Raw genomic sequence first — 24430 nt, 5'->3', positions numbered from 1 at the left:
TTGTTCTTGGATGGGTGTGCCCAACCATATAGGAAGTTAGCACAATGTACATCTTTTGCTGCTCCCATACCTTACTGTTTGGTGGGGGAGGGAGGGGGTTGTTATAATGTTCAGCTCCGGCTTTCTGCTTTAGCTACTAAGAGCTATGTGATCAGTGTCTTTGTGCCCGCACTGGGTTAGGCACAGAGAAGAGGCGGGTGAGCTACTTTTCTCTTCAGAGCACCCTGGAAAGTTGTTATGTTCCAGAATTTCACACATTTGCAGTGTTTAATAAGATTAAACAAACTCAGCATAACAGAAATACAATGAAAATCTCCATTTTAACTAATCATAAATATAAAAATTCTGTAATTAGTATATCAACCCAGATAAAACGTGTTGGCAATTTTGATATAAACCAACATGAGACATGCACAGCTGAGGCACATAGAACAAAATAACAGAATATGCAATAATATAATATTTGGTGTGCATTTACTAATTACTTGAGAGGACAACTTTTAGGAACAATGTATGAGATAAGCTTGATAGCTAACATATTAACAATGAGTATTTATTTTTATAATCTTTGATTCAAAAAAATTATTTAGCCTGGCCAGCGTGGCTTAGTTGGTTGAGCATTGTCCCATGCATCCGGAGGTTGCTGGTTCAATTCTGGGTCAGGACACATGCCCAAGTTGTGGACTCTATCCCCACTGGGGACCATGCAGGTGGCAGCTCATTGATGTTTCTCCCTCAAAGATGTTTCTCTCTCTGACCCTTCCTCTCTCAGAAATCAACATTAAAAAAAAAAATTTAGACTACCATATGCAAAGCATTGGGCTTGAGACTAGACAATATGGCAAGCATAACAGGAATGTGCTCATCCAAATCTTATCCATTTTTGCTGACAAAACTCCTAATTAAACCAGCATAAACAAAACTGAGTATTTTATTGACATTGCTGACTCAAGGGTTTTAATGGTGTTCTCTCTCTTTATTTGTTCTTTTTTTTCTTTCTCCCTCTTCCTTACTTTCTCCCTCTTGTTCTCTTTCTCACCACTGCTTGGCTTTACTCTTAGTCTTGTTTCTATTTGGCGATATCCCAAAGGTAAATAAATGGTAATCAGCAGAGACTAATGTGGTGTTTTTTTTAATTAATCCCCCTTTCTTCTTGAGCTAATGTCTGTTCTATATTCCCCAGATGCCTTCCTACACCTTGCATCTTGGTGGGGCCATTTGGCTAGTTTAGCCAATGGACTGCAAATAGGAATGAAGTATGCCACTTGTAGAATGAGGCAAGTAAGAGAAGGTGACTTGTCGACTTACCCTTCCTAAGTCTGCCTTCGAGGAAACAGGTAGGGGATGGAGTAGGATCACAGAATGAAACAAGCTTGAATTCCTGAATGATTGCGTAGACTGCTATCACCCCACAAAGAACTGTAATATGAGCAAAGAATAAAATTTGATTATGTAAAACCACTGAGAATTTCATGGTGTTTATTACAGCAATTAACAAAACTTCGGTTGTGTGAGATCATTGAGGATTTATGGGTGTTTATTATAGCAGTTAGATTTCTGTTGTAATGCATGGTCTTATACCTTCCGATCAGGAAGAAAGAGTACATTTGGCTACTGACTTGGGGAAATGTCCCAAGTGGGACTCCAGTGGGCAGAGCTTTTCCTGGAAACAACAGCCATGGCCAAATCTATGGGACACTCAGAGTTGCCAGGTTTGGTATCAAGTGACCAGACCTATGGGAAGGGACAGGAATGGGATCAGCTTTATTCAAATATGTGGATTGGATTTCCCTGAAAAGGTATGACTGTATTATTAGAGAAAGAGTGGTTAAGAGTGATAGACAAATATCAACAAACCTTTAAAAAATAATTAACCTAACTGTTTTACCTTCTATTTGCCAATTACTGAGCTGAAAACTGGAGCTACAATGGTGACAAAGGCAAGCATTGTTGCTGTTCTCCTGGGGCATGCATTCTGGTGGGAAGAACAGATACAGAAGAAAGGGAGAGGGAGGAGGATAAAAAAAGAGTGTGGAAAGAAGGAAGAGAGGGAGGCCAAGAATAATTCTGAAACATTATTTTGAGCATGCAAAACGTTTACCTGTGTGGGAGGAACCCAACCATTGGACTTGTCAATGACCAAAACAAAAACAAGATTTATGATGAAGAGAGAAGAGGGAACACAAAAACACCTCATCATCCCAAGACATTGTTTTGCATTTGCGGGATGGTAAATTGTTTGACTGGACGCTAGTAAAGAAGCCAATTGGGATAGTCTTCCCTTTCATCCTCCGACTACCAATATTTTCTAAAAAGTTCTGCAGAGTTAGCTGTGTGATACACGTGAGAGTATCCCTGACAGTTTCCCTTTGTTAATGCCCCTACCTTTAGTGTCAATCTGCACCTCATTTGATTTTTCTAAAAGAAAGGCATCTCTTCAGCAAACAGATGAACAAAATAATGATCTGTTTGGTTAATGCTTTGGCAGAAATGAGTTGGGATCTGAGATGCTTAAAAACAGGCTAAAGATGATCTAGTTCATTATGTTTAGTAATTCACAACTAGCTATTGGTAATTAATTCTAAAGTCACGAGTTAAAAGATTTCTTCCAGATCTCATTCAACATTCACCTAAAACATTTGGGCCCTAACTGACATGGGCCGGCAAGGGCCTGATCACCTTTGTGGGCAGAAGCAGTGAGGGAGGGCTCCTTCTGCGACAGAACCACATCCCCCTGCTTTCCTACCCACCTCTGTTCTTGAAAGAATTTGTAGCCCCCTATCCCATGCCTGAAGGACCAGGGGAAATCTTGTTTCATCGCTAACATAGACTGGAAAGGGTGTTGCTGAGTTGGAAGAGTTTCCCAAAATGAGAAAGAGAGGTGCAAAATCGAGAGTCTGGCGTCTGAGCAGAATAGAGGAAACTGGACCAAGGTTAGTACCTTGAACTGTACATCGGTCAAGTCCCACATCCTACTGGCTTCCTGCTGCCTCACGCTCATCTTCCCCCATCTTCAGGGGTCAGAGGTGGCAACCTCATTGGGACTCTGGGGCACTTCAGCTGGTGGTGAAAGGGGAGTTCATGATGACTGCCCTACAAGGGGTTCCTTTCTGAGACTTAGAATCAAATCTTCCTTCATTCTACCTGCAATGGTGGCCTTGTCCCTTCCTGTTTCCAACATGATTCAGGGGTTGGGAGGAGAATGATAGGAGGAGTGACACCACCTAAATAAAAGAAAGAAAAACTGCAATGCCTTCCTCTGAACCTCCATCCTCATGTAGGAACATAGCCTGGATGACTGGTTTTCCACCTGCTAATACCTGATCAGGGAGGTGTGTATTCGAGAGATATAATAGTCTACGGGCAGTCATGGGAAAAGAATACTGTGTATTTTTTTCTTGTACCATGCAAGCAACTTGCAGTGACCCCAGCGTCATGGGTGGGAGGCAACCTTATTGATTAGGCCGATACTGTTTTCATTTTCTTACCCGCAGGGGTAAATGAGGTAGTCGCCAATGAGGTGACTTTACTATCAGAATAAGGGAAATGCGGTTCATAGGGAAAGATTGGATAGTTTCGAGGAACACTGTGATACTCCTGAGTTAAGAACCTAATTACAGGGCTGCGAACCAAGAGTTCTTACCTGCTACAATTATAACTACGACTACTACTCATTCAGCAATCTGAAGTCTTTGCTTGAATTTGCCATCATGTAGGAAAAAATAAAAACCTCAAACGTTTCGAATTACTCTAGGCTGGAAATTCCTGATTTTCCATGTGTTTCCAGTAAGGTTTGATTTTGAGATGATTTCCGGAAAATAAAGGGAAAAAGCAGAACTGGGGGAACCCATAAAAGCAAGTAATATGCACATAATTGCGTGAGAAAAGCTAAAACAACATTTCACAGCTGGTCAGCATAAAACTGACTTGTCGGTTTGGCTTTACCAAGAGCACCTGTATGTCTTAAATAATACACATGTACATTATTCATTCGAAGACTTTTAGACAGTATAAAATTCCTGTGTATAAGAAAAATGAAAATGTAGCTTTTCCAAAATTTTCTTTTCTTTTATTAGGTAAAACTGATTCCGAAGCATATGTTATCCATCACCACAGAGGGCCTGCTTCTAAGCAGATAGCAGGTAAAATGTTGTCAGTTTTATTAGGAATGCAGGAACGGTCCCTGGAAAAATAAAATCTCCACACTACAGGTCCCAAGGAAGTTTTGTTTGCAAGGGGCAAGGTAGAGTTGGTAGAACCCCCTTTCCTATGATCTCAGCTTTGATCAGGACTTTCTACCCACCATCAGTGCAGCCTAGAGGGGAAACTCAGTTTGGATGAGTGTGTGTGTCAGCACACCCATACTGACATGCCTTGTGTGTCTAATGTGTGGGAGATTGTGCACGTGCACCAGTGTGTCAAGATCAAGATGCACGTTAGGCCCAGCCGGTGTGGCTTAGTGGTTGAGCATTGATCTATGAACCAGGGGGTGAAGATTTGGTTCCCAGTCAGGGCACATGCCCAGGTTGTGGGCTCGATCCCCAGTGTGGGGCATGCAGGAGGCAGCCAATCAATGATTCTCTCTCATCATTGATGTTTCTACCTCTCTCTCCCTCTCCCTTCCTCTCTGAAATCAATATATATTAAAGATGCATGTTAGACCACTGAGGAACATTAGAGGAGATACAGATGGAGGTAATAGGCTGGAAAAGATGAGAAGGACTGTTCAGATATAGTTTCACCTTTTACAACATCAGGATTCCTATCAAAGCTAGCATAGTTCATCCATTTCCTTTTCTTATTCCCAAGGTGTTATGTTTGGTTTGGTTTGGTTTTGTAGTAAGAACCGAACACAAAATCTACCCTTAGTAGTGTTTGAAGTGTACAATATAGTGCTGTTAACTGCAGGCGCAATGTTGTACAGATCTTGACAACTTATTCTTCTGGCAAGACTCAAACTTTATACTCATTGAGTAACAACTCCCCACTTCCCCTGCCCTGGCCCCTGGCAACCATCATTCTACTCTCTGCCTCTGTGAGTTTGACTATTTTGTGTGTGATGACATGGTGGCCCTGCAAGATATTATAAGTGAAAAATAAGCCAGTCACAGAACAAACACTGCTTGATTGCATTTATATGAGGTCTCTAAAATAACCTGTGGTTTTGAGGAAAGTCTTATGAAAACTAGAATTGGCAAATCTAAGTGACACTGGAGGAAAAGGCTGGCCCAAGGTCTCTCGGGCGGCTTGCATGGCCTCAAGTCCTGGTGGAGTGCTTGGCTCCAAGCTTCTACCATCCTCCCACTGAGGAAGATGATGGTCACGGAGCTGAAAATACTGCAAGGTCCAGGGAAGAGAAAAAAAAACCAGGTAGGGATCTTGAGAGACTGCAACTCTCCTACATGGGAGGTAAGGAGCAGGTGTTGTTTGGAGGGGAATGTTTTATTGTCTGTTACTCCCTCACTCTTCCCATCAAAATCATAGATGCAAGAGAGGAAGGAAATGATACTTTGGCAAAAGGAAATTTGAGAAAATTCAACCTACAAGGATGCACAAATCCTGTGGAGTGAAGCTGTACTAGAGACACACATCTTGGAGGACCTGCAGGAGCCATTCTCTTGCTTTCTTCCCTCTATACTTGTAGCTTCCGGCTCATATTCCAAGTATCTCTTGGGACAATTGGCTCCACTTCCGAACCGTGAGCTGCTCTGAACATTAATCATGGCTTATTCGTCTTTATACGCCTTCAGAGGCCCTCACGGAACACTTTGCAGCGGTCCCTCGATGGATATTTGTTGAGCCGGATAGGTTTTAAGAGGTGTTGTAGACTGAGCACCAGTCAAGGGAGGAAGAGATTTAGGTTCGGAGGAGCTGGCCACTCGTGGGCTCTTTAACCACTTCGGTCTCTGCTCTCAGTTTCTCCCTGGTAAGTGGAGGCAGTTGCCTTAAATAACCTCCAAGATAACTTGCCACTGTAACAGTCGGCAGCAAAAGTCTCTCTTCCTTTTGGAAAATGTAAACTTATGCCTCAGGTTTGATCAGACACTCTGTAAACCCAGCGGGAATTCCTCATTAAATATGCACAAGTAAAACTGCTACCCGGAATAATGAAATAATAACCTAGCAGTTAGTCCACTTGAACATGATTGCTAATAGATTTTGCCGTTCTACTGTCCAAAAATAAATAAATAAATAAATAATTGCAAGCTACTTTCATTCAGTGCAAATTACTTCCTTGGACTGAAAGGCATGAATTCTTTTTGGAACATAGCAGTTCATCCTAACCCACTAGGGTTATATTTTAAAAGTATCACCAAATGTACCTCGTAAAGTATCCAAATTACTTTTACAAAAAATAAAGTTAAATCCAAGTAGAAATTATCTGAATATGTAAGAATTTCTCATTATATTTATAAACTGGAAGAATTCCTTTCCTTGTGAATACATGGTTCTATAAATATTTAGTTCTTGATGTTCACATTTGGAGCTCTATCTGCTTCTATCGTTTTCTTCAATGTATTTCTAAACATTTAAATAATCTGTATGAGTACAAATGCATTATTAAATTAAATTTAGAGTTAGGCATAAAATTCAGAGATATGATTCATGTGAGAAATGTAGTGTTTTAGAAAGAACAGGAAAACATTCACTAAGAAGAAAATTCAGTTAGAATTTCTTTACATGCTAAATAATCTCTTACATAATAAAAGCCTAATATGCTAAGTGTTCCATCATCTGGGCCTCCATTCAACCAATCAAAGAGTCTGATGCTAATGATATGCTAAGGCCGCTTAACCACTTGCTATGACATGCACTGACCACCAGGGGGCAGATGTTCCGACTGGTAGGTTAGCTTGCTGCTGGGGTCTGGCTGATCTCGGGACTGAGCGGGATGGGCTGGACATGCCCTGGAGCCCTCCTGCAATCCCTACCTGGCTGGCCCTCCCTGGCCCTGATAGTGCACTGGTGGGTCCCTTGGCCTGGCCTATACCCTCTCGCAATCTGGGCTGAGGGACCCTCCCCCCTGAGTGCACAAATTTTGTGCACCGGGCCTCTAGTTGTAATTAATAAATGTAAACCACTGTCACTTAAGCTGCCTATCAAAGTGCTCCTTTGAGTGACAATGATGAAATTGTTAAAATGACTGCAATTGTTTTAGAGATGGTGTTTAGTGTCAAATATCAAACTACTTTTCACTGGAATTGGCAGGAGAGACATTGCTTTCTCTAGGCACAAACCCACAACACTTGAAGGCTATTGGTGGCACAGAGAAGCCTGCAGAAACCTAGGTTCTCCTTTCTATACTTATCCTGAATGTCTGTTTCCTCAAAATATTCAACTGGTAGTATTGGCCATGGGCAACTCACTGACCAAGGAGACAACTGAGGGGGTGGTTGATTAAAAGACAATGGCCTTCTGCAATAGCAACTTCCTCCCAGTTCTAGAGGTATTTCAGAATCTACTAGGCCCTAGTGACTAGGGGTTGTTAGGTAAATCCCCACCCCAATGATCACTTCAATTATAAACGTGAACTAAATCTCAGGACATGTTTCACTCCCATGCCACCCAGATGCTCCAGAGGGTGCACCCAGTCACAGGCCATGGGAAGCATTGCTGGGCACTTCCAGGATTCCATCCTGGGGTTCATTCCCACTCGGAGGAGCTCACATCAGCCCAGGACCTCCTGATCCTCTCCGTGAAAAGAGATCAGCTCGCTTACCAAGGATCTAGGAATACCACCAGCACCTTGGGGTCCACTGAGGCCTCCACATCCCTGTAAGTTAAACACACAAGGAAAGACAGAAGTGTGCTAATAATACCGGATCCATTTTTCACCCGTTTATTCATTTATTTGTGTGAAGAATAATGGCAGGAGGAGGATGTTCCTGCCCCTACAGTAGACCTTCTGACAGTTACCAGGTAATGGTTACAAAGTCATTGGATTTTTTTTCTTCCTATTAGAGCGGACAATCAGAAGAAACAAAGAAGGGACAACCAAGGCACAGTGACAATACCACTGAGGTACTAAGAAGCACTAATCTGCATCACCCTACAGCCCACCCCAACGAAGTCTTCTTTTTCTCCTGAAAGGAATTTCTGAGAATGATAGCAAGTCAGAGCCTAGGGTGATAACTGGTGGTTTTAGGAGAGATGAATAGCAGTATTGATCATTTTATTATCACTTAGGCTGAAAGAAGAAAAGTGTGGGTACACATATTTAAAAAATGAGCGCAATTCCCTTCAAGAGTTAACTCCTTCTGGCCCAGCCTTCTTAAAGCAAAGCAAAAGAAGTTCCAGACATCCGGGATTAGGTGACAGATTGTGGGCACCGATGCAAAGCACGCTTGAGAAAGGGGGGAGCCCAGGGCTCGCACACAAAGGCGTGGAGTTCCCAGGCCAGGGCTGCCCAGCTGGGGGCACAGAAGCGCTCTGGGCGCAGCGACGCGCCAGGAAGCGCCTGCGGCACTCGGGCGGCCCGGCCCCTCTGCTGGTGGCTGGGAGAAGTTAGTCACCCGGAGCCCTAACCCGGAGACTGGCGACTGTCGGGAGCCTCAGACCCGGGAATGGGGGTGGGAGGTGGAGGGTGGGAGAGGGGGGAGAAATTCGGTCCCGGAACGGCTGGGAGGAGGCGAGTGGAGCGCGGGACCAGGGGGCGCACGGGAAGCTGGACGCGGGGGGCGCATGGGAAGCCGAAAGCCCTTTGCTGGTGGATGGAGTGGCAACGTTTAAGAGGCCGGAGCGCACGGGTGTGCAATGGGGAAAAACTTTCGGCAGGAACCTCCTACCCAAGGAAAGGAAAGCTGGAGAGAAGGAGGCAGGGAGAGACTTGAAATGTCTCAGTAACTTTCAAAACACACCAAACACCCCTTCAGGAGATGAGGTAAGCCGAGGTTAGCCAACCCCAATTCGTTGTGAAATATCAGACGAATCCGGAGCTGCTGTGGCTTTAAATGAGGCCAAGGAAATCTTCTGTTTTTCTTACCCAAATACTTACTCTCCCCCCGCCCCCCTCCCCCCCTCCCCTTACTCCCTCCTTCCACCTCGCCGGGTTCCTTCCTCCTTCCTGGTCTCCCTTTCCTCGATCACCCCCCTCGCCCGCCCTCCCCCATCTGATTAGGCGCGGACCGGGAAGGGTGGGAGTGGTGGGGGAAGCTCTCCCTTTAAGAGGCAGCTTGCAGTGACGAATTGTTGAAATTGCCATTGCAGGATGGCATGCCGCTATAAATTCATTGTTCCACCTCCTCGCATCTTCACAGCGCTCGCGCTGCTCTCGGCGCTCGCAGCGGCCGACTGGGGATGACCGCGGCCAGGAGGACACCGCATCCGAGGGGACACGGACGCGCCGCTTCGCTGGCTCGCTGCAGGCCGCCCCCGGCGTTTTTGTTTTAATTTTTTATGGCCTTTTTCTCTTTCTTTCTTCCTTTCCTCTTGGTTTCCTTCGAGTCGAAGAAAGCCACCCAATAAGCAAGAAAGTGAGCTCCGGAGCGTGGAGCCCCCGCTGCCCACGGGTCCCGGGGGCGGGAGGCGGCGCACATCAGTGGCCGGCCCGGTGCACCGCACCCTCCTTACTTTTCGTGGCTGCATTTGGGGAGGATTTGGGTCCCCCCTCCTTCCTCCTTTTTCTCATATTTGCTGAATCTCCACAATCCGGCTTTTCTCCTTTTTATTTTTCCCCCCTTTTTCCGGAGCACGAATCCAAACATTTTCCAAACCAACAAAGAAAAGTTCGCACGCTGGCACGGCAGCCCGGACGGACGGGCCAGCGCTGCGGCTGGGTCCCCCTCCCAGGACACTTGACTCAACTTGCAAGCGAGTGTGTGTGCCCCCCCCCCCCCCCGCCCCCACCTCCCGCCCCGGCACCTTCCAGAGCGAATAACAAATACCCATAAAGTCCCCGCGCGCAGCCCCTCCCCGCGGGCAGCGCACTATGCTGCTCAGGTGGGCGTCCCTGCTGCTGTGCGCGCTCCGCCTGCCCCTGCTCGCCGCCGGCCCCGCCGCGGCACCTGCCCAGGATAAAGCCGGGCAGCCTCGGGCTGCGGCAGCGGCCGCCCAGCCCCGCCGGCGGCAGGGGGAGGAGGCGCAGGAGCGGGCCGAGCCTCCGGGCCACCCGCACCCCCTGGCGCCGCAGCGCAGAAGCCGCGGGCTGGTGCAGAACATCGACCAGATCTACTCCGGCGGCGGCAAGGTGGGCTACCTCGTCTACGCGGGCGGCCGGAGGTTCCTCCTGGACCTGGAGCGGGATGGATCGGTGGGCGCCGCTGGCTTGGTGCCCTCGGGAAGCGGGCCGAGCGCCACCGCGCGCCACCGGGGCCACTGCTTCTACCGGGGCACGGTGGACGGCAGCCCCCGGTCCCTGGCCGTCTTTGACCTCTGCGGCGGCCTGGACGGCTTCTTCGCCGTCAAGCACGCGCGCTACACCCTGAAGCCCCTGCTGCGCGGGCCACGGGCCGAGGCGGAGGTCGGGCGCGTGTATGGAGACGGGTCCACGCGGGTCCTGCACGCCTACACCCGCGAGGGCTTCAGCTTCGAGGCCCTACCGCCGCGCGCGAGCTGCGAGACCCCCGGGTCCCCGACGGGACCCCTCGAGCGCCCCTCGCGGCGCAGCAGCCCGGATCGACGCTGGACGCTGGCGCCGCAGCTCCTGGACCCGTCGGCTCCGCCGTCGGACGGGGACCAGGGACCACAGACCTGGTGGCGGCGGCGGCGCCGCTCCATCTCCCGGGCCCGCCAGGTGGAGCTGCTGCTGGTGGCCGACGCGTCCATGGCGCGGCTGTACGGCCGGGGCCTGCAGCATTACTTGCTGACCTTGGCCTCCATCGCCAACCGGCTGTACAGCCACGCCAGCATCGAGAACCACATCCGCCTGGCCGTGGTGAAGGTGGTGGTGCTGGGCGACAAGGACAAGAGCCTGGAGGTGAGCAAGAACGCGGCCACCACGCTCAAGAACTTCTGCAAGTGGCAGCACCAGCACAACCAGCTGGGGGACGACCACGAGGAGCACTACGATGCCGCCATCCTCTTTACTCGCCAGGTAGGTCCAGCCGGGCGGACGGAGGTCGGGCCGTGGGACAGCCATACTGGTTGCTGGCGTCTTCCGATAACCACCTGCCACTCTGGATATGCTGACCTGCTTCTTGCAGGACACCCCCTCTGCTCCTGTATTCAGGGTAACCCCAGCAGCCACCCCCGCCTTAAAGAACCAGAGCTGCTTAGACAATCAATCAATCAATCAATTAATCAGGCAGGCAGGCAGGCCTTAAAGAACCAGAGCTGCTTAGACAATCAATCAATCAATCAATCAGGCAGGCAGACAGGCAGGATATCTCTAGTCCAAGATATGGTGTCATGGATGCATCAATAGGATAAGAAGGGACTAGAATGCTCAGGGAAATGAAGATAGCTAAGTGGGGAAGGGGAAAAGCAAGTTTGTCTTGGAAATCGGGGAAAATAGAACTTTGTTCAACTTCATGGAATGGGCTTGATGGGCCATCCATTGTAGTCATTTTTATCCATCACCTTCCTTTGTGATGTTTATACATCCGTACTTAAACCTCTTCCACATCCAGTTAAGGGAAGAGTTTCCGAAGGTAGGACTCTTTATTCAGTCTGGCTTCCGGATGAGGTTCTTGCATGTCCACCCTGTTGGAATCTCATTCCTGGGAAGGAAGGAATGCAGGAGGGTGAGGAGAATGTAGAAACCCAATTTTGTGAGGTTCCTTGGTTAGAAACCCAATCTTGTGAGGTTTCTTGGTAACGCCTTTGGCTTGGATGCCCAGTGCACTGCCAGCACTGCCTGCTCAGTGAAAGGTCACACTCAGCTTACATTTTTTGTTTGGGATGAATGTTTCTGAAGCTCCAGTGTGGAAAGATCTTGGGCAAAGAGTTAAGACATGGGGCAGAATGTTTTCTCAGGATTTCCTCTTTTAAGGAAGACGGTGCCCGAAAGGGAAAGACATTGATCTTTATAGGCCCAGAGGTTCTATTTGCACAATCATCAGACACCATGTGAGTGTGACATTCAGACACAAAAGTCTGGGCTGGTTCTGAGCCTGGCTTGCTCAGCTCTGAGCCTCAATTTGCACAACTCTTCTCTAACTGGTAGTTTTAAGTTGTGCCTCTCAGATATCTGGTAAGAAGCGACTTTTAAAGCTCATTCTTTAAGTGTTTGAGATCCACCTAGTATAGATGAAGGATTAGAAACTTTGAAAGAGTATGCAAAACCTTGGGACGAAATGGAACAACCAGAGCTAGGATAGAAAATCCAATGGTGGCTTGAAGGAGGTTTTAGAATCACAGAGCTCCACTACCAAATTCCCCCCTTTTTTTCACTAAGGTACCCCTGGCATGAAGAAAACATGTTGATAAATTTGGAGTGGAGAAACACTTGTGGTTTCTGGGGTAGACATAAATGTAAACCACAAGTAAACAAAGGCAGCAGAGGGCAGCAGCTTAGGGAGAACCCGGCAGGACACAGTGCTATGCACCATGGAAAATCTGTCTCCTCATGAACTGATCTCCGGGAAACATCCTTTCATTTCTCTGCACAACATTCACCTTTGAAACGGAAGAACATTCGTTTTGCAGCCTTCAGTGTGAAGTTCTCCTGTAAAACTATTTCTTTCTTCTTTGGTTTCCAAGTTCTTTTTTTTTTTTTGAGCAACTTTCCATGTCTGGATTTCTTGCTTTGCTACATCACAAGAGGCTGCCAAGAAGGAGGCTCCAGAGAGTTTATGGAAGGAAGTTCTGTAAAGACAAAGGGAAAAATACTTTTGTAGGCAAACTGCTCCAAAGAGTAGGTCATTTCAATGCTTCACTTTCCTTTTTAAATGCAAATGCACATTCCATACTTTTTTAAAAATGAAAATTAATAGAAGACTGTTAAGTCTTACCTCCTGCCCCACAGTTTTCCTAATTGCTTCCCTGGAAAAGGGAAAACTAGTCAGTGGTTCTAAATGATGTCTGTTGCTTTTTCTGGATTTGTTTTTAGTTTTGGGTAGCTAACATTTCCTATTTTCCAAGCTCTGAAACCTACCAGTATATTTTAAATAGATGAACGCAAAGGAGAAATAAATGAACAGTCTATCTTATTGCTCATGAGTATCATAATAACACTTATTTCTTATTTGGTCCACACATGGAAAGTATTTTGCATGGGCCCTCTCTGGCCTCCTCACCAAGCAGAATCACACTTTTAGTGAAGCAGTTGCCATTTAGTTTGGGGCTGGCCTTCTGGTATTTACATCAAACTGGATGAGAACCAAATATCTGAAAAGCGTGTGTGTTATGCATACATGCACCTCATTTAAAAGAGTGCTATTAATTAAGGAGCTGAGGAAAATACTCTGAGACCCTTAGGCAGCATGCACTTGAGCATACTTCAAAAATGCAAAGTTAATCTCCACCTAATACTTCAGAATGTGGAAAACACATTCTGGGCTAGAGGAGAAATGATCTGAGCTCTCCTATCCCAGGGAAATCAGATCTCTTAAGACCTAGAGAAATGTGTTCGCAGCTATTTCTTTTCAATGGGAACTACCCAGAGTTGGCACCAGGATCCTACTTTTACAACTCTGTTTTGATGTCATAAATCCGTTGCTTAGCAGCCAGACGCCAAGCCATGAAATCCATGTTTTGATGGGCTCTGAGCTCTGTTCAAATTTTGTGTCCAGCTGTCTTCTGCTAAATTACTTGTTTTTCGGGCATGAAGCACTGTGTGAGGATGTGTTTTCCACCCCTGTTTACTAGCAGAGGCCACCTTGAGCGTTGTGTCCGGGAGTCAGCAGAATAGTGCTAGTAATTCATTTATCAAACTGACACGCTTCATTGTCAGGACTGTCCCCCAGCACTCAGTACTGTACTAATTAGAGAAACTTTAGCACCAGTCAGTTTTCTGGCCCAAGAGTCGTTTTTCATTCTGGAATGGCACTTATGCTGGAATTCACACCACTTGTGCCATCAAGCAGCCGAAATCCAATCTCCCCAGGATTTAATTGTACTTTTACAGAGTTCTTTCCTTATTCCTAGCTTCTTCTTTTATTTTAAAGTAGTATCTTTAAAGATAAACTCTTAAGCCCATTTTGGAGACCATGCACTCTTCTTTAGAAGCAAGACCCCTACCTGCTTGATATGAAAATTGGCAGGTGTTTAACATCCCCCAACTGGGACAACACCAATGAAAGCTTCCACTCATTCATGGATGGAAAGCATTGGATTGTCATTGAACCAGCTATGAGACTATGCAATATAAAAGGTTCATTCACTTTCATTATTAATTATCAGTGTGGCAGTTAATAGGCAATTGCCTCTCAGCTAACACCTCTTTATGTTGTGTTTTATAATGCTGTGGTGGGGACTCCACTGATAGCGTTTCTTCTTTCCCATCTGGCTTCTTATTAGGTGCAGACAAAAGGGGGCCCTACAAGGAGGTCAGACGCTTGGAGGAGGCAGAAGGATGTGCTTTTTCTTATTTGCTTGCCGACTAGACTGGCAAAATCCATCTCATATTTGAGTTCAAATCCCATTTAAAGCCGAAATGAACCCTTAGTAAGAATTTATAGCCTATAGGTCAACCCCATTTAATAAAAGGCAAAATAACTCAGAAATGGGAAGATTGGGGCAGATTGAGCAACTCTAAGAAAAAAACTGTCATCGTGTGGAAATGGATGTTAACTAAACTTACTGTGGTAATAATTTTACGATATGTGCATATATCGAATCATTATGTTGTATACTTGAAACTAATATAACATTATAAGTCAATTATATAACAATTACAAATAAAGAAATTGTGAGGAATATTCTGAAAAGTCTAAAATCTATTAGAGACAATATAGCACAACACACAGAACCTATTTCATTGTTGTCTTTCTCATAGAGTACATGCCAATACTGCAAGATTGAAAATACCGATTCCTTCCCACCAGCGCTTATAACCAGGGGAGATGAAGCAGATAAATGTATAAGTCACTGTAATGTTAGGAAACTCTGATCAATGCTACAACTGAGCTAAAAACAAAGTCTGAAAAAGGAGAGGGAGGGAACAATCAATTTTATCTATGGAGCTTTATACAGGCTTCATTGCACATGTACAATTGAATTGACCATTGAAGGATGGTTAGATATTTTTTGGAACCACCCCGCTTTCAATGAGCATTTTCACATATTATTTATAATCATTAACAGTTTTACAATGAATCTTTCAACAATCTGCAACTTAGCATCATTGTTGTAATTTGACAGAGAAGGACATTTATACAAAGAGAAATAGAGATAATCTTTTAAGAGCTATAGCTGACAAATGACAGAGAAGATTGTCTGGTCTATATCTAGTGTTCTTGAACCTAAAAATGTTAGAATTAAAATATGCAGATATTCAATAGGCAGAGAGGGATTCAGAGGCTTAAAAAGTAGCCACTTTCCTAAGAATCCTTTAAGGAAAGAGACAAGGAAATGGGTCATTGCTGTACAGCATGATAACTTTTATGATAGATGAGGTCATTAGATATCATGCAAGTACATAAGAAGGTTGACTGACCCATCTGGTTCAATTTGGAAGAAAGAGTAGGAGTTAGCCAGACTCACAAGGAGGAGATAGGCATTGCAGACACACCAAACGATCATGGCCCAGAGGCAATATGGTGATTCTGTGAAATGGAGGGGGTGATATGTGATAGGACAGACAATATCTGAGTGGAAGGGTGATAGGTTAATCTAGAGAAGACAATAACAATCAAATTATAGAGGGAGAATGAGAAGGAGAACTTTAGTATCTCTTCCTTTAGGACACTAATCCTAATGGATCAGGGTCCCACCCTTATGTTCTCATTTATTCTTAATTCTTAATTGCCTCCTTATGGGCCCTATCTCCAAATACAGTCACACTGGGGATTTAAGGGTTCAACATACAAACTTGGGGCTAGGGGGAACCCAAGTCAGTTTATAGCATTTTGCTAAAGAGTTCAAATTGTAAACTAAATTCAAAGAATATCTATGGAAGGAAACAACAGTGACCAGAGGTGTGTTCTGGAAAAAACCTTCTGGCCTATATGGTTGTGTGGGTCCAGTAATCTTCAAGAGGAGACTTGGGGTGGTCTAAATGAAAGCAATGGCACCAGAAAATAGAGAAGCAGAGATCAAGTTAAGAAGTGTAAATTAAGGTGGATGTGAGTTAATTCATCCTTTTTGGCAGAAGGAATATTGAGGCTAAGATTTGGGGCCAAAATTGATGAGATATGCAAGGAATAGTGGACAAGATGGATCATGAAGGTGCAGTTGAGGCTGACAGGAAGCTTGGGTTGCATTGTGCATGGATGAATGGAGGCTAAGATTGTGTCTTTTAAATTTTGGAGGAATAGAGGAATCTTATAAGATCTGGGGTCTATTGTATACATGTACCACAACCTTTTATACACTCGTCTGCTGATGGGCACTTGGATTGCTTTCATATCTTGGCTATTGTAAATAGCGCTGCAATGAACATAAGGGTGCATATATTCTTTTGAATTAGTGTTTTGGAAATATCAGAGAACACTTAGTAAAGTATGTGATTGTCTAACCACTATGGTGTATGTACATATGAAACTAGTACAAAATAATATTGAATGTAAATTGTAATTGAAAAATAAAATATATTAAAAAAAGATCTGGGGTCTAAACATATAGGTAGGGAAGTTACAAGAGGCAATGGGACCAGCCTTGGATGATAGTCTAGTCAGGAAGGAATAATAGAATGAATGAGAAAGAGAGGACAGTTATAGGAGAGTTTTGGTAGATGGAGTCAGTGACTTACAGTGACCTATCAGATATGGCAGGTGAGAAAGAGAGGCATGTTAATGATGTCACTGATTTCTTATCCTGCACTTCTATATTCTTTCCTGGAACAACTTTGTGCACTTTGTATATTTAATATGCCTCTAAATTGTTGAGTTATACCAAACAGAACATAGAGATAAAGACTGTGCTGTATTATCTGTTGCAAAAAAGGAATTTGCTTGACCAAGCACAGTTTATGAATGTAAAAAATAAGAGTAATGTCAAGAATAACATATATGGTGATCTAACAGTACCATTGCAAAGTAGGTTCAAGAATTGGAGTCTGTAGGCATGGGTTGAATGTCAGCTTCACTAGTCTCAAGCTTCCCACTTTGAACACTTATTGCCCCTGAGCTTTCATTTCTCCATCTATAAATTGAATGTTTTCATTGGATACTAACACATGTATAGTTGGAAAGCCATAGAGATCACCTGGTCCAAATTCCTAATGTTAATGATGAAGGAGCTTTGTCTGAAAGCATATAAATGACTTACATAATTATTCTTACTAATAGAGTTAGAATTAAAAAACAGTGACCTTCCATTTGTTATCTCTGATTAGCTTCCGTTCTGTTCTCCAAAATGACTCCTCCAAGCATCTACTCCCTCAATCCCCAACTTGCTCCATTCCTTCTTCCCCTTCTTCTTACTACACATTTATCAGAGAAAATTTCCTATTGTGGAACTCTGGGTGGGCCCAGACTATTTTTCCAGCTTCCCCAAGTCTCCTGAATCTAACAAATCCTGTCTACTCCATCCCCAACAAACTTCCTGTCATTTCCGAAACAGACCCTGCCACTCACCATCTCCTGATGGATTCACCAATCTTTCCTTGTTAGAGTACCCTTCCTCTGAGACTGTCAGCCTTCTGTTTATCCCTCAAGATCCAATTACCTCCTTCCAGACACCTTTATTGATTCCCCCAAATCCTCTTCTGCGCTCCCTCAACAATCTATTCATAACAGCATGTCACAATCTGCTCCTCTCATAGCATATCTGTTTTGCCACCAGATCCTCATGTTTCTTAAGGGTCAGGATCAGCTCTTATTTTATTGTGTACCACAGTGTCAGCACCTAGCACAGTGTCTGGCAGATTGTGGGCACACCATAATTGTTTGAGGAATAAATCCACTTAGATCTCTTGGCTCCTAATCCAGCTAGGCTCTGTGTGTGTGTTTTTTGGGGGGGGGGGGGGGGGGGGGCGGGGGCGGGTATTACTTAGTTGCATCAGAAGCATGGATAGGGATTGTATAAACATGGGTTATTGTAATGGCTGGACCAACAGACACAATTAATGTAGTCTCTACTGAGGTCCAAATCAAGGCCTTTGTAATTGGGATAGCCAGAAAGCCAAATGACACATCAAGAATTGGATTCACAGGTATGGGGGATTGTGGTGTGTAAATGTATGTTTGTGTAATACTATGGCTAAAATATGTTCCACATCAGACTAATCTTCTATCAATCCCTCTTCATAGGAATTGGGCAGACAGATAGATAGACATCTGAGGATAGTTGAACCTTTCTTTATGCCCTCCCCTTGAGCTCCACACTTGCCCTTCCCAGGTGGTGATATACATAGAAACAGAAGCTGCTGTTATTTAACTCGAGTTTCTCTTCTACAAGGTATTCTTCCTTCATCCTGGCTGCTGTTGCTGCAGTTGTGATGATTTGTGCTCTTATCAGCATGTGTTTCCTTTTAGCTCCTTTTCTTAGCAGCACAGAGAGACCTATCCCCTGAGCAAGGCAAGAAATCCTACATCTCCTGTTATTTGTTTCACTTTGCATGTTCACACACCTGCTTGGTTCATTTTTCTCACCCAGTCCTGACCACCAGGATTCCCCAAGTTGTACTGTCTTCTCGGCATCTGCTTGTTAAGGTTTTATACTTTGCTGGCTCCCTGTCTCCAACTCCAACTGCAGGAATAGGTCTGGGGAACTAGTAGTTCTTCTAAATTCCATAAGTCACAGATATTGCCATATTCATAATGGCCAAACCATCGAATGGTCGCCATGCCAATGACCTCACTGTCAAGTCTTCATCAGTCTTGCTGACTATTTCAGCTCTATTTTTGAGTTAGATACAATGACCCAGTCTTGTCTCCTGGCCAATGCCACACCACAAGCCCACTGGTTAAATCTCTGCATACTCTTGCAACCCTCACTTTTTAGTTTTTACTAAATCTCCCATTGCATTACTGTCTGTTTACACCATGCTGATAAAATATTGATCCAGTATGAAAAGAACCTCTTTAACATAACAAAAATATAAGTTACCTTCAAATCTATACTAATCAATCAGAAAAGCTCTTGTCAGCACTTTTAATTCATTTATCTCTTGTGTGAATACTGTATGTGACTCACATTTCTTCATTATCCCCTCCCCCAAATCCAGAGAGATGGATGGATCAATGCTATTGCCCCACCAGTATTCTTACTTCTACTGTGAATAATAATACAGATTCCTATAAATTTCAAATAAGATTCTCACCTATAAATATTTCTACAAATCACCACAAAAAATAGACGTGGGTGTGATGTGCTATACTCTTACTAATTTGATGCACAAGTTGAGTTTTAATACATTGGAATGAACATTAGATCACAAAGAAACACATGCATTTACTGTGAATCTTGAGGATGAAATCATAACAGGGCTGCCAGTGCTTGAAACTGTGTGAATTAAATGGAAAGACTGCCAGTTTACATAATTATAGTTACAGAAATATATAGAGAGTGTGACTATGTCATCAAGGGGTTTAATCAGTGTGTTTTTAAAAAATAGCTGCTTCTGTTCATAATTTTGTCACATGCACACATTTCTGTGGCAAAGGGCCAAATGCATTTAATGCAATTCAAGGATGACAAGGAGGACTGATGGCCTCTAATGAGCAATTGATTACCAGCACACATAAAGAAATTAAAAATCCAGATTAAACTTTGTTCAGAACAGGAGGACCATTTCCATTTGCTGTGGCTCTTCAAACTTGTTAATGAAGTAAGGGGCAAGAAGGGGAAATAATATTGAATTTCAACATTCTACTTGAAGATAAGGAACCCAAAGTTGTGGAGATAAACATAAGTCTTGGTTTAAAAAAGAATGTGTGTGCAGAAATAAACTTAACCTGGATTTTTGGTCTTAAAGCTACTAAAAGGATTGCGGGGGTTGGGGGGGGGGTGGAATGGATTAAAAAATGTATTGTACTATATTATTAAATCTAAGACTTATTATTATGCAAAAGTGTGTTCCAATTTCAATTTTAAAAACTACTAATTTGTTTTCAACAGCTGTAATTTGAGATCCCACAGGATGACATATAAGGATACACAGGAAACTTTGGTAGGCTACTGTTGGTTTGGTGATTTGATTCACCAAGCCTCCTTGGCCGAGATTTCCACTGTCTGGAACTATAATAAGATGGCAGCCACAGTGTAATTCATCACAGTTGGGATTTCATAATGCATGGAACACAGTAAGAAATGAAAATGTACTAGAAAATGTACTAGAGAGGTCAGAAGCTATATCATTTAAATATTTTTCACCATGGTTGGATTTTTATGCAGCAAAATAGAGAAGAGTTAGAAGAATATGTTGACAATGAGGAGGTGGCATTAGTTATGTAGTAATAACATCTTGTTCTGGCTTCCAGAAGTCCATTGAGGTCTTACTAGCTTAGCTAGCGTATAGCTTGTTAAAGATGTGTAAGGCCTACATTGCGTCTGACTGTACATCATAATTCACCTCAATTAAGCACATGTTTGTTGAGCTTCTATCATTAGCCAGACACTGGTAGTGGGGATACTAAGATGATAGCTGTAATAGAAGCTGTGCATGTTATTTCAACTAGTACATTGTCATCTTTCATAGTAATTAATAATTTTATAAAAAATCTTTTCATTCTAGTTATTTACCTATGGCTTACTAGGATACTATCTTGCTTTTTTAGATATAAATGTGCACACTGTCAATTAATTTTTATTGAAAACCATAGGCAAGCACAAGAAATTCTAATGTATATTAATACTCAAATAGCATTTAAGGGAAAGTTTATCATGATACATCTATCATGCAAAAAAAATTGGCTTATATTTTCTCTTTACACTTCTCCATTTTCAATTGTCTGTTGATGTCTCTTTTATCTAAATCTATAACTTGTAACCATTAGTAGGGGATGATCATGTTCCCCTTTAAGAATCTCTTAATATACAACTTCTCACCAGAAAAATGCATACACTCACTTATATAAACACAATATATAACATGTATTTTCTGAGTACGGATCTGGTTGAGAAATACTTCATTAAATGCATACATTTCTGAAGACACAAACTGTGAGATTACACCTCAATTTGGAAATTAAGAGATGCTCTTTCAAGGAATCATGCTTTTAGATTAAAATTTAGTTTCCTATCCAAATAACTGATATATTGATATTCTGCCACAAATATGTGGTTGCAATTTTCCCCTGTGATGGAAAATACATTATTAGGCGGGGCTTCTGATAAAGTTAGCATGCATTTAGCTCAGACTATTAAAGCTTTCCTAAGCATGACCATATGTGAAAGTGGTCCATGACATATGTGTCTGCATACATGGGCCACAGCTCGGCGAAGGCTCCAGCTGTTCCTATAATGGACAAGCTACCATCCTCCGATATCTTTTTAAATGTAATTGAGTCCCCTCCTCCTTCTGTGCCTCTGGGGCTCGGAGAAGCTTAGACGAGTCGATGCCATTGGTTTGTCTTTGGCACATTCCCAGAGCCGAACAGGTGATACCATAAACATAGCCCAGTGTTGCCTTTTGCAGGGAGCAAGTGGTTCTCCAAGGTGGACCCTTCTGGCTGGTAATTGATTTTAATGATTTCTTTCTTTCTCCTGGGAAGGATTTATGTGGGCATCATTCATGTGACACCCTGGGAATGGCAGACGTTGGGACCATATGTTCTCCGGAGCGCAGCTGTGCTGTGATTGAAGACGATGGCCTCCACGCAGCTTTCACTGTGGCTCACGAAATTGGTATGCAGCGCCCTTTCTCTTCCCTCGCCAAATCAAACACTTGTAACAGCTGCAGCAGGAACTGAAATACTTGGCAATGAATTCCAGATTTCTCCTGGTTCAGATGCGGCCTTAGGGATTAAATTTGTTTATATTTGCACTTTCGGGGTTAACTAATAAGGGAGACGGAAGGCAGAGTCAGGCACACAGTAGATGTTTCCTGTCTGACACTTGTCATTCAAAAGCATAAGAGAAATTTGCTACTGCCACTGTCTTTTAAGCATCCTTAAATGACTCTTAGAGGAGATTTGTCACAGTTGGCTAGGAATGCAGAGATGTTCCTCTCAGGGGTTACTCAAGACTCTACTGACTCATCCAGGGCTAAGTGGTTTGCACACAAATTTATCATGTTTTCTTCCACTGTGGCTGATTATAGTTTGGTCCTGTCAAAGGTAATCAATAGCTTATGGTAAACATGCCTGTCTTGTTTTTAACAGCAAAGCCGAGCTCAATGGTCAACAGAGTTTGTTTTAAAATGTCATTTAGCTAGTGTGTTTGTCATGCGAAACACATCTAAATCCTAAAACTAGAAGTTTAGGGCTGAGTTAGTTGTTGAAAAATATCCCAGCAGTTAGGAATATGTGTTTTCTAACATTGATATAGGCTACTAGGTAGGTATATGAGAGGTTAGTTCAGTACTTAGGATTAGATGTTAGAGTTAGACACGTCTGGGCTCACTTCTTGCTAACGTACTTTCTATCTCTGTCACATTGGTCTTACTATTTAAACTTTCTAAGCTTCAGTTTTTATATCTGAAGTATAGGAACAACATTGCCTATTTCATGGAGGTATTTTCAGGACCAAATTGGGTAAATTATAGATATCAGCTGTTATCGTTATCCACATAATCATCTGTTTTGCTTTTTAATTAAATAGTTCATTTCCATTTTTAAATGCATGTATCACCTTTTAGCATCATTTTTTGGACAGGCAGAGTATGATTTGATAATTGTTATTTTTTGCTGTATTTTATTAAATAGATTTCATTTTTTAAGCTGAAACCCTAATTTTTAAATAGAAATTAAAATTTTTTCACATCCCCAGTAGGCAAAGAATATTCCACAAGGTGTTGATTTCTTGCTTCTATGTGTTCTTTAAATACTTCAAATCAAAGGTGTAATTAATTGCATGCATCAGTGTATCGCAGCAGTAAAATAGAGATCTGTAGTCAAATTTCAATTCTTATGTGTTAATCATGACTTTAATTTTCTTAACTGACACTCTTCTTATCATCTAAGCAAAAAAAAGGAACAAACATAAAGTATTTGTTGCCTAAGTTACCACTCAGAGGCACTGCTGATAATAATTCAATATAACATCTCATGAATTGAGCATCTTTAGCTTAAGGAACCCGTGATCTGAGATGAAATCCCAGCTCTGTCTTAGTATTCTGTGTTTTATGTCAGCTGAGTCATTTAGACACTCTCAGAATCCATGGCTTTCTGTTGTGCTGGGCTAGAAGAGTTGAAAGTATTTTTAAGATCCATATGCCATTTGAGCTTCAGGGATGGGATTATGTCTTCACCTGTCTCTCACTCATGCATATTAAAGTAATTAAAACTACAGCCTCGTCTTGGCTGGGTGACTTGGTTGGTTGGAGTGTTGTCCTATGCACCAAAAATTTGCAGGTTCAAACCCCAGTAGGGTCGGGTATATGAGGCAATCTCTCTCTCTCTCTCTCTCTCTCTCTCTCTCTCTCTCTCTCTCTCCCCCTCCCTCTCTCTCTCTCTCCTTCCCTCCCTTCCTATCTCCCTCTCTCTCTTCCTCTTTCTCTCTCTCTCTAAAATCAATGAAAACATATCCTTGGGTGAGGATTAAAAAAAGAAAAACAAAACTATAACCTCATATAGATCTTAACTCAATATTTATTACATGTCTCTGTGTTCATGAGTGAATAAGCGGCAGAAACATGAAAGCTGCCCAAGAATTGGCAACCTTCCAATTCTGCATCAGAACCGAAGAGAGATTAGTCCAAATACTCAAGAGGATTGTAATTAAACAGAAGATTTAAAAAGCAACACCAGTAATTAATCACCATTATTCAGAGTGAGAGAAGCCCCATAAGATTCTAAATCCCTGGGAAGGCAGGGGGTGGTTCTTCTCTGTCTGGGTAGAGGGATGGTGAGGAATAAGGAACAGAGCTGAATTTTGGCATCACCCATCTATAAGACTATGAGCCAAATCCTGATCTTCCAAAGAAGAGATTACAAATTCCTTGAAGGAAGGGCTATTACTTCCTTCAATTCTGTACTGATCCCTTTTCACACTTGGACAGCATCTGGGAGACTTCCCTGGAAGAGCACCCTGCAGCAGTAAGTGCATCTTCTTTGGGGCTGCATTGACTCTCAAGCCAACTGGGCTGGGATGAAAAGGCTCCCAACATCACCTTTCCCAGCCCTCCTTAATCCTAAACCAAGGGTCTGGGGTCACACAGACAGATGCAACCGTCTGACAGGGGAGCAGCCAGATACCAATGAGAACAGATGTTTTATTAAAACTAAATGTGTGCAATACAAACTTTTCTTAGTGGGACAAGAATATTGAACATCGTTTTACAAGACAA

General features: G+C 43.2%; 1 protein-coding gene across 2 annotated transcripts in view; it reads left to right on the top strand.

The window, feature by feature from the left end:
* Positions 1 to 8729: 8729 nt before the first annotated feature.
* Positions 8730 to 24430, top strand: part of ADAMTS5 (ADAM metallopeptidase with thrombospondin type 1 motif 5) — a 56689-nt gene continuing 40988 nt past the window's right edge. Inside the window, exons 1-3 of one of the 2 annotated variants that reach the window (XM_070407010.1) lie at positions 8730 to 8881; positions 9208 to 11032; positions 21696 to 21828. In XM_070407010.1, coding sequence (XP_070263111.1) covers positions 9929 to 11032; positions 21696 to 21828 — 1237 coding nt within the window. In that variant the 5' untranslated portion in view covers positions 8730 to 8881; positions 9208 to 9928. Of the gene's footprint in view, positions 8882 to 9193; positions 11033 to 21695; positions 21829 to 24430 lie in introns of those variants that run through there. The other variant, XM_070407011.1, reaches the window with a different exon arrangement.

This window comes from Myotis yumanensis, unplaced genomic scaffold (genome assembly GCF_028538775.1).
Source record: "Myotis yumanensis isolate MYYU_CA2020_CCGP unplaced genomic scaffold, mMyoYum1.0.hap1 SCAF_2, whole genome shotgun sequence".
Taxonomy (NCBI): domain Eukaryota; kingdom Metazoa; phylum Chordata; class Mammalia; order Chiroptera; family Vespertilionidae; genus Myotis; species Myotis yumanensis.
This window is presented reverse-complemented; position numbering and strand designations above follow the sequence as displayed.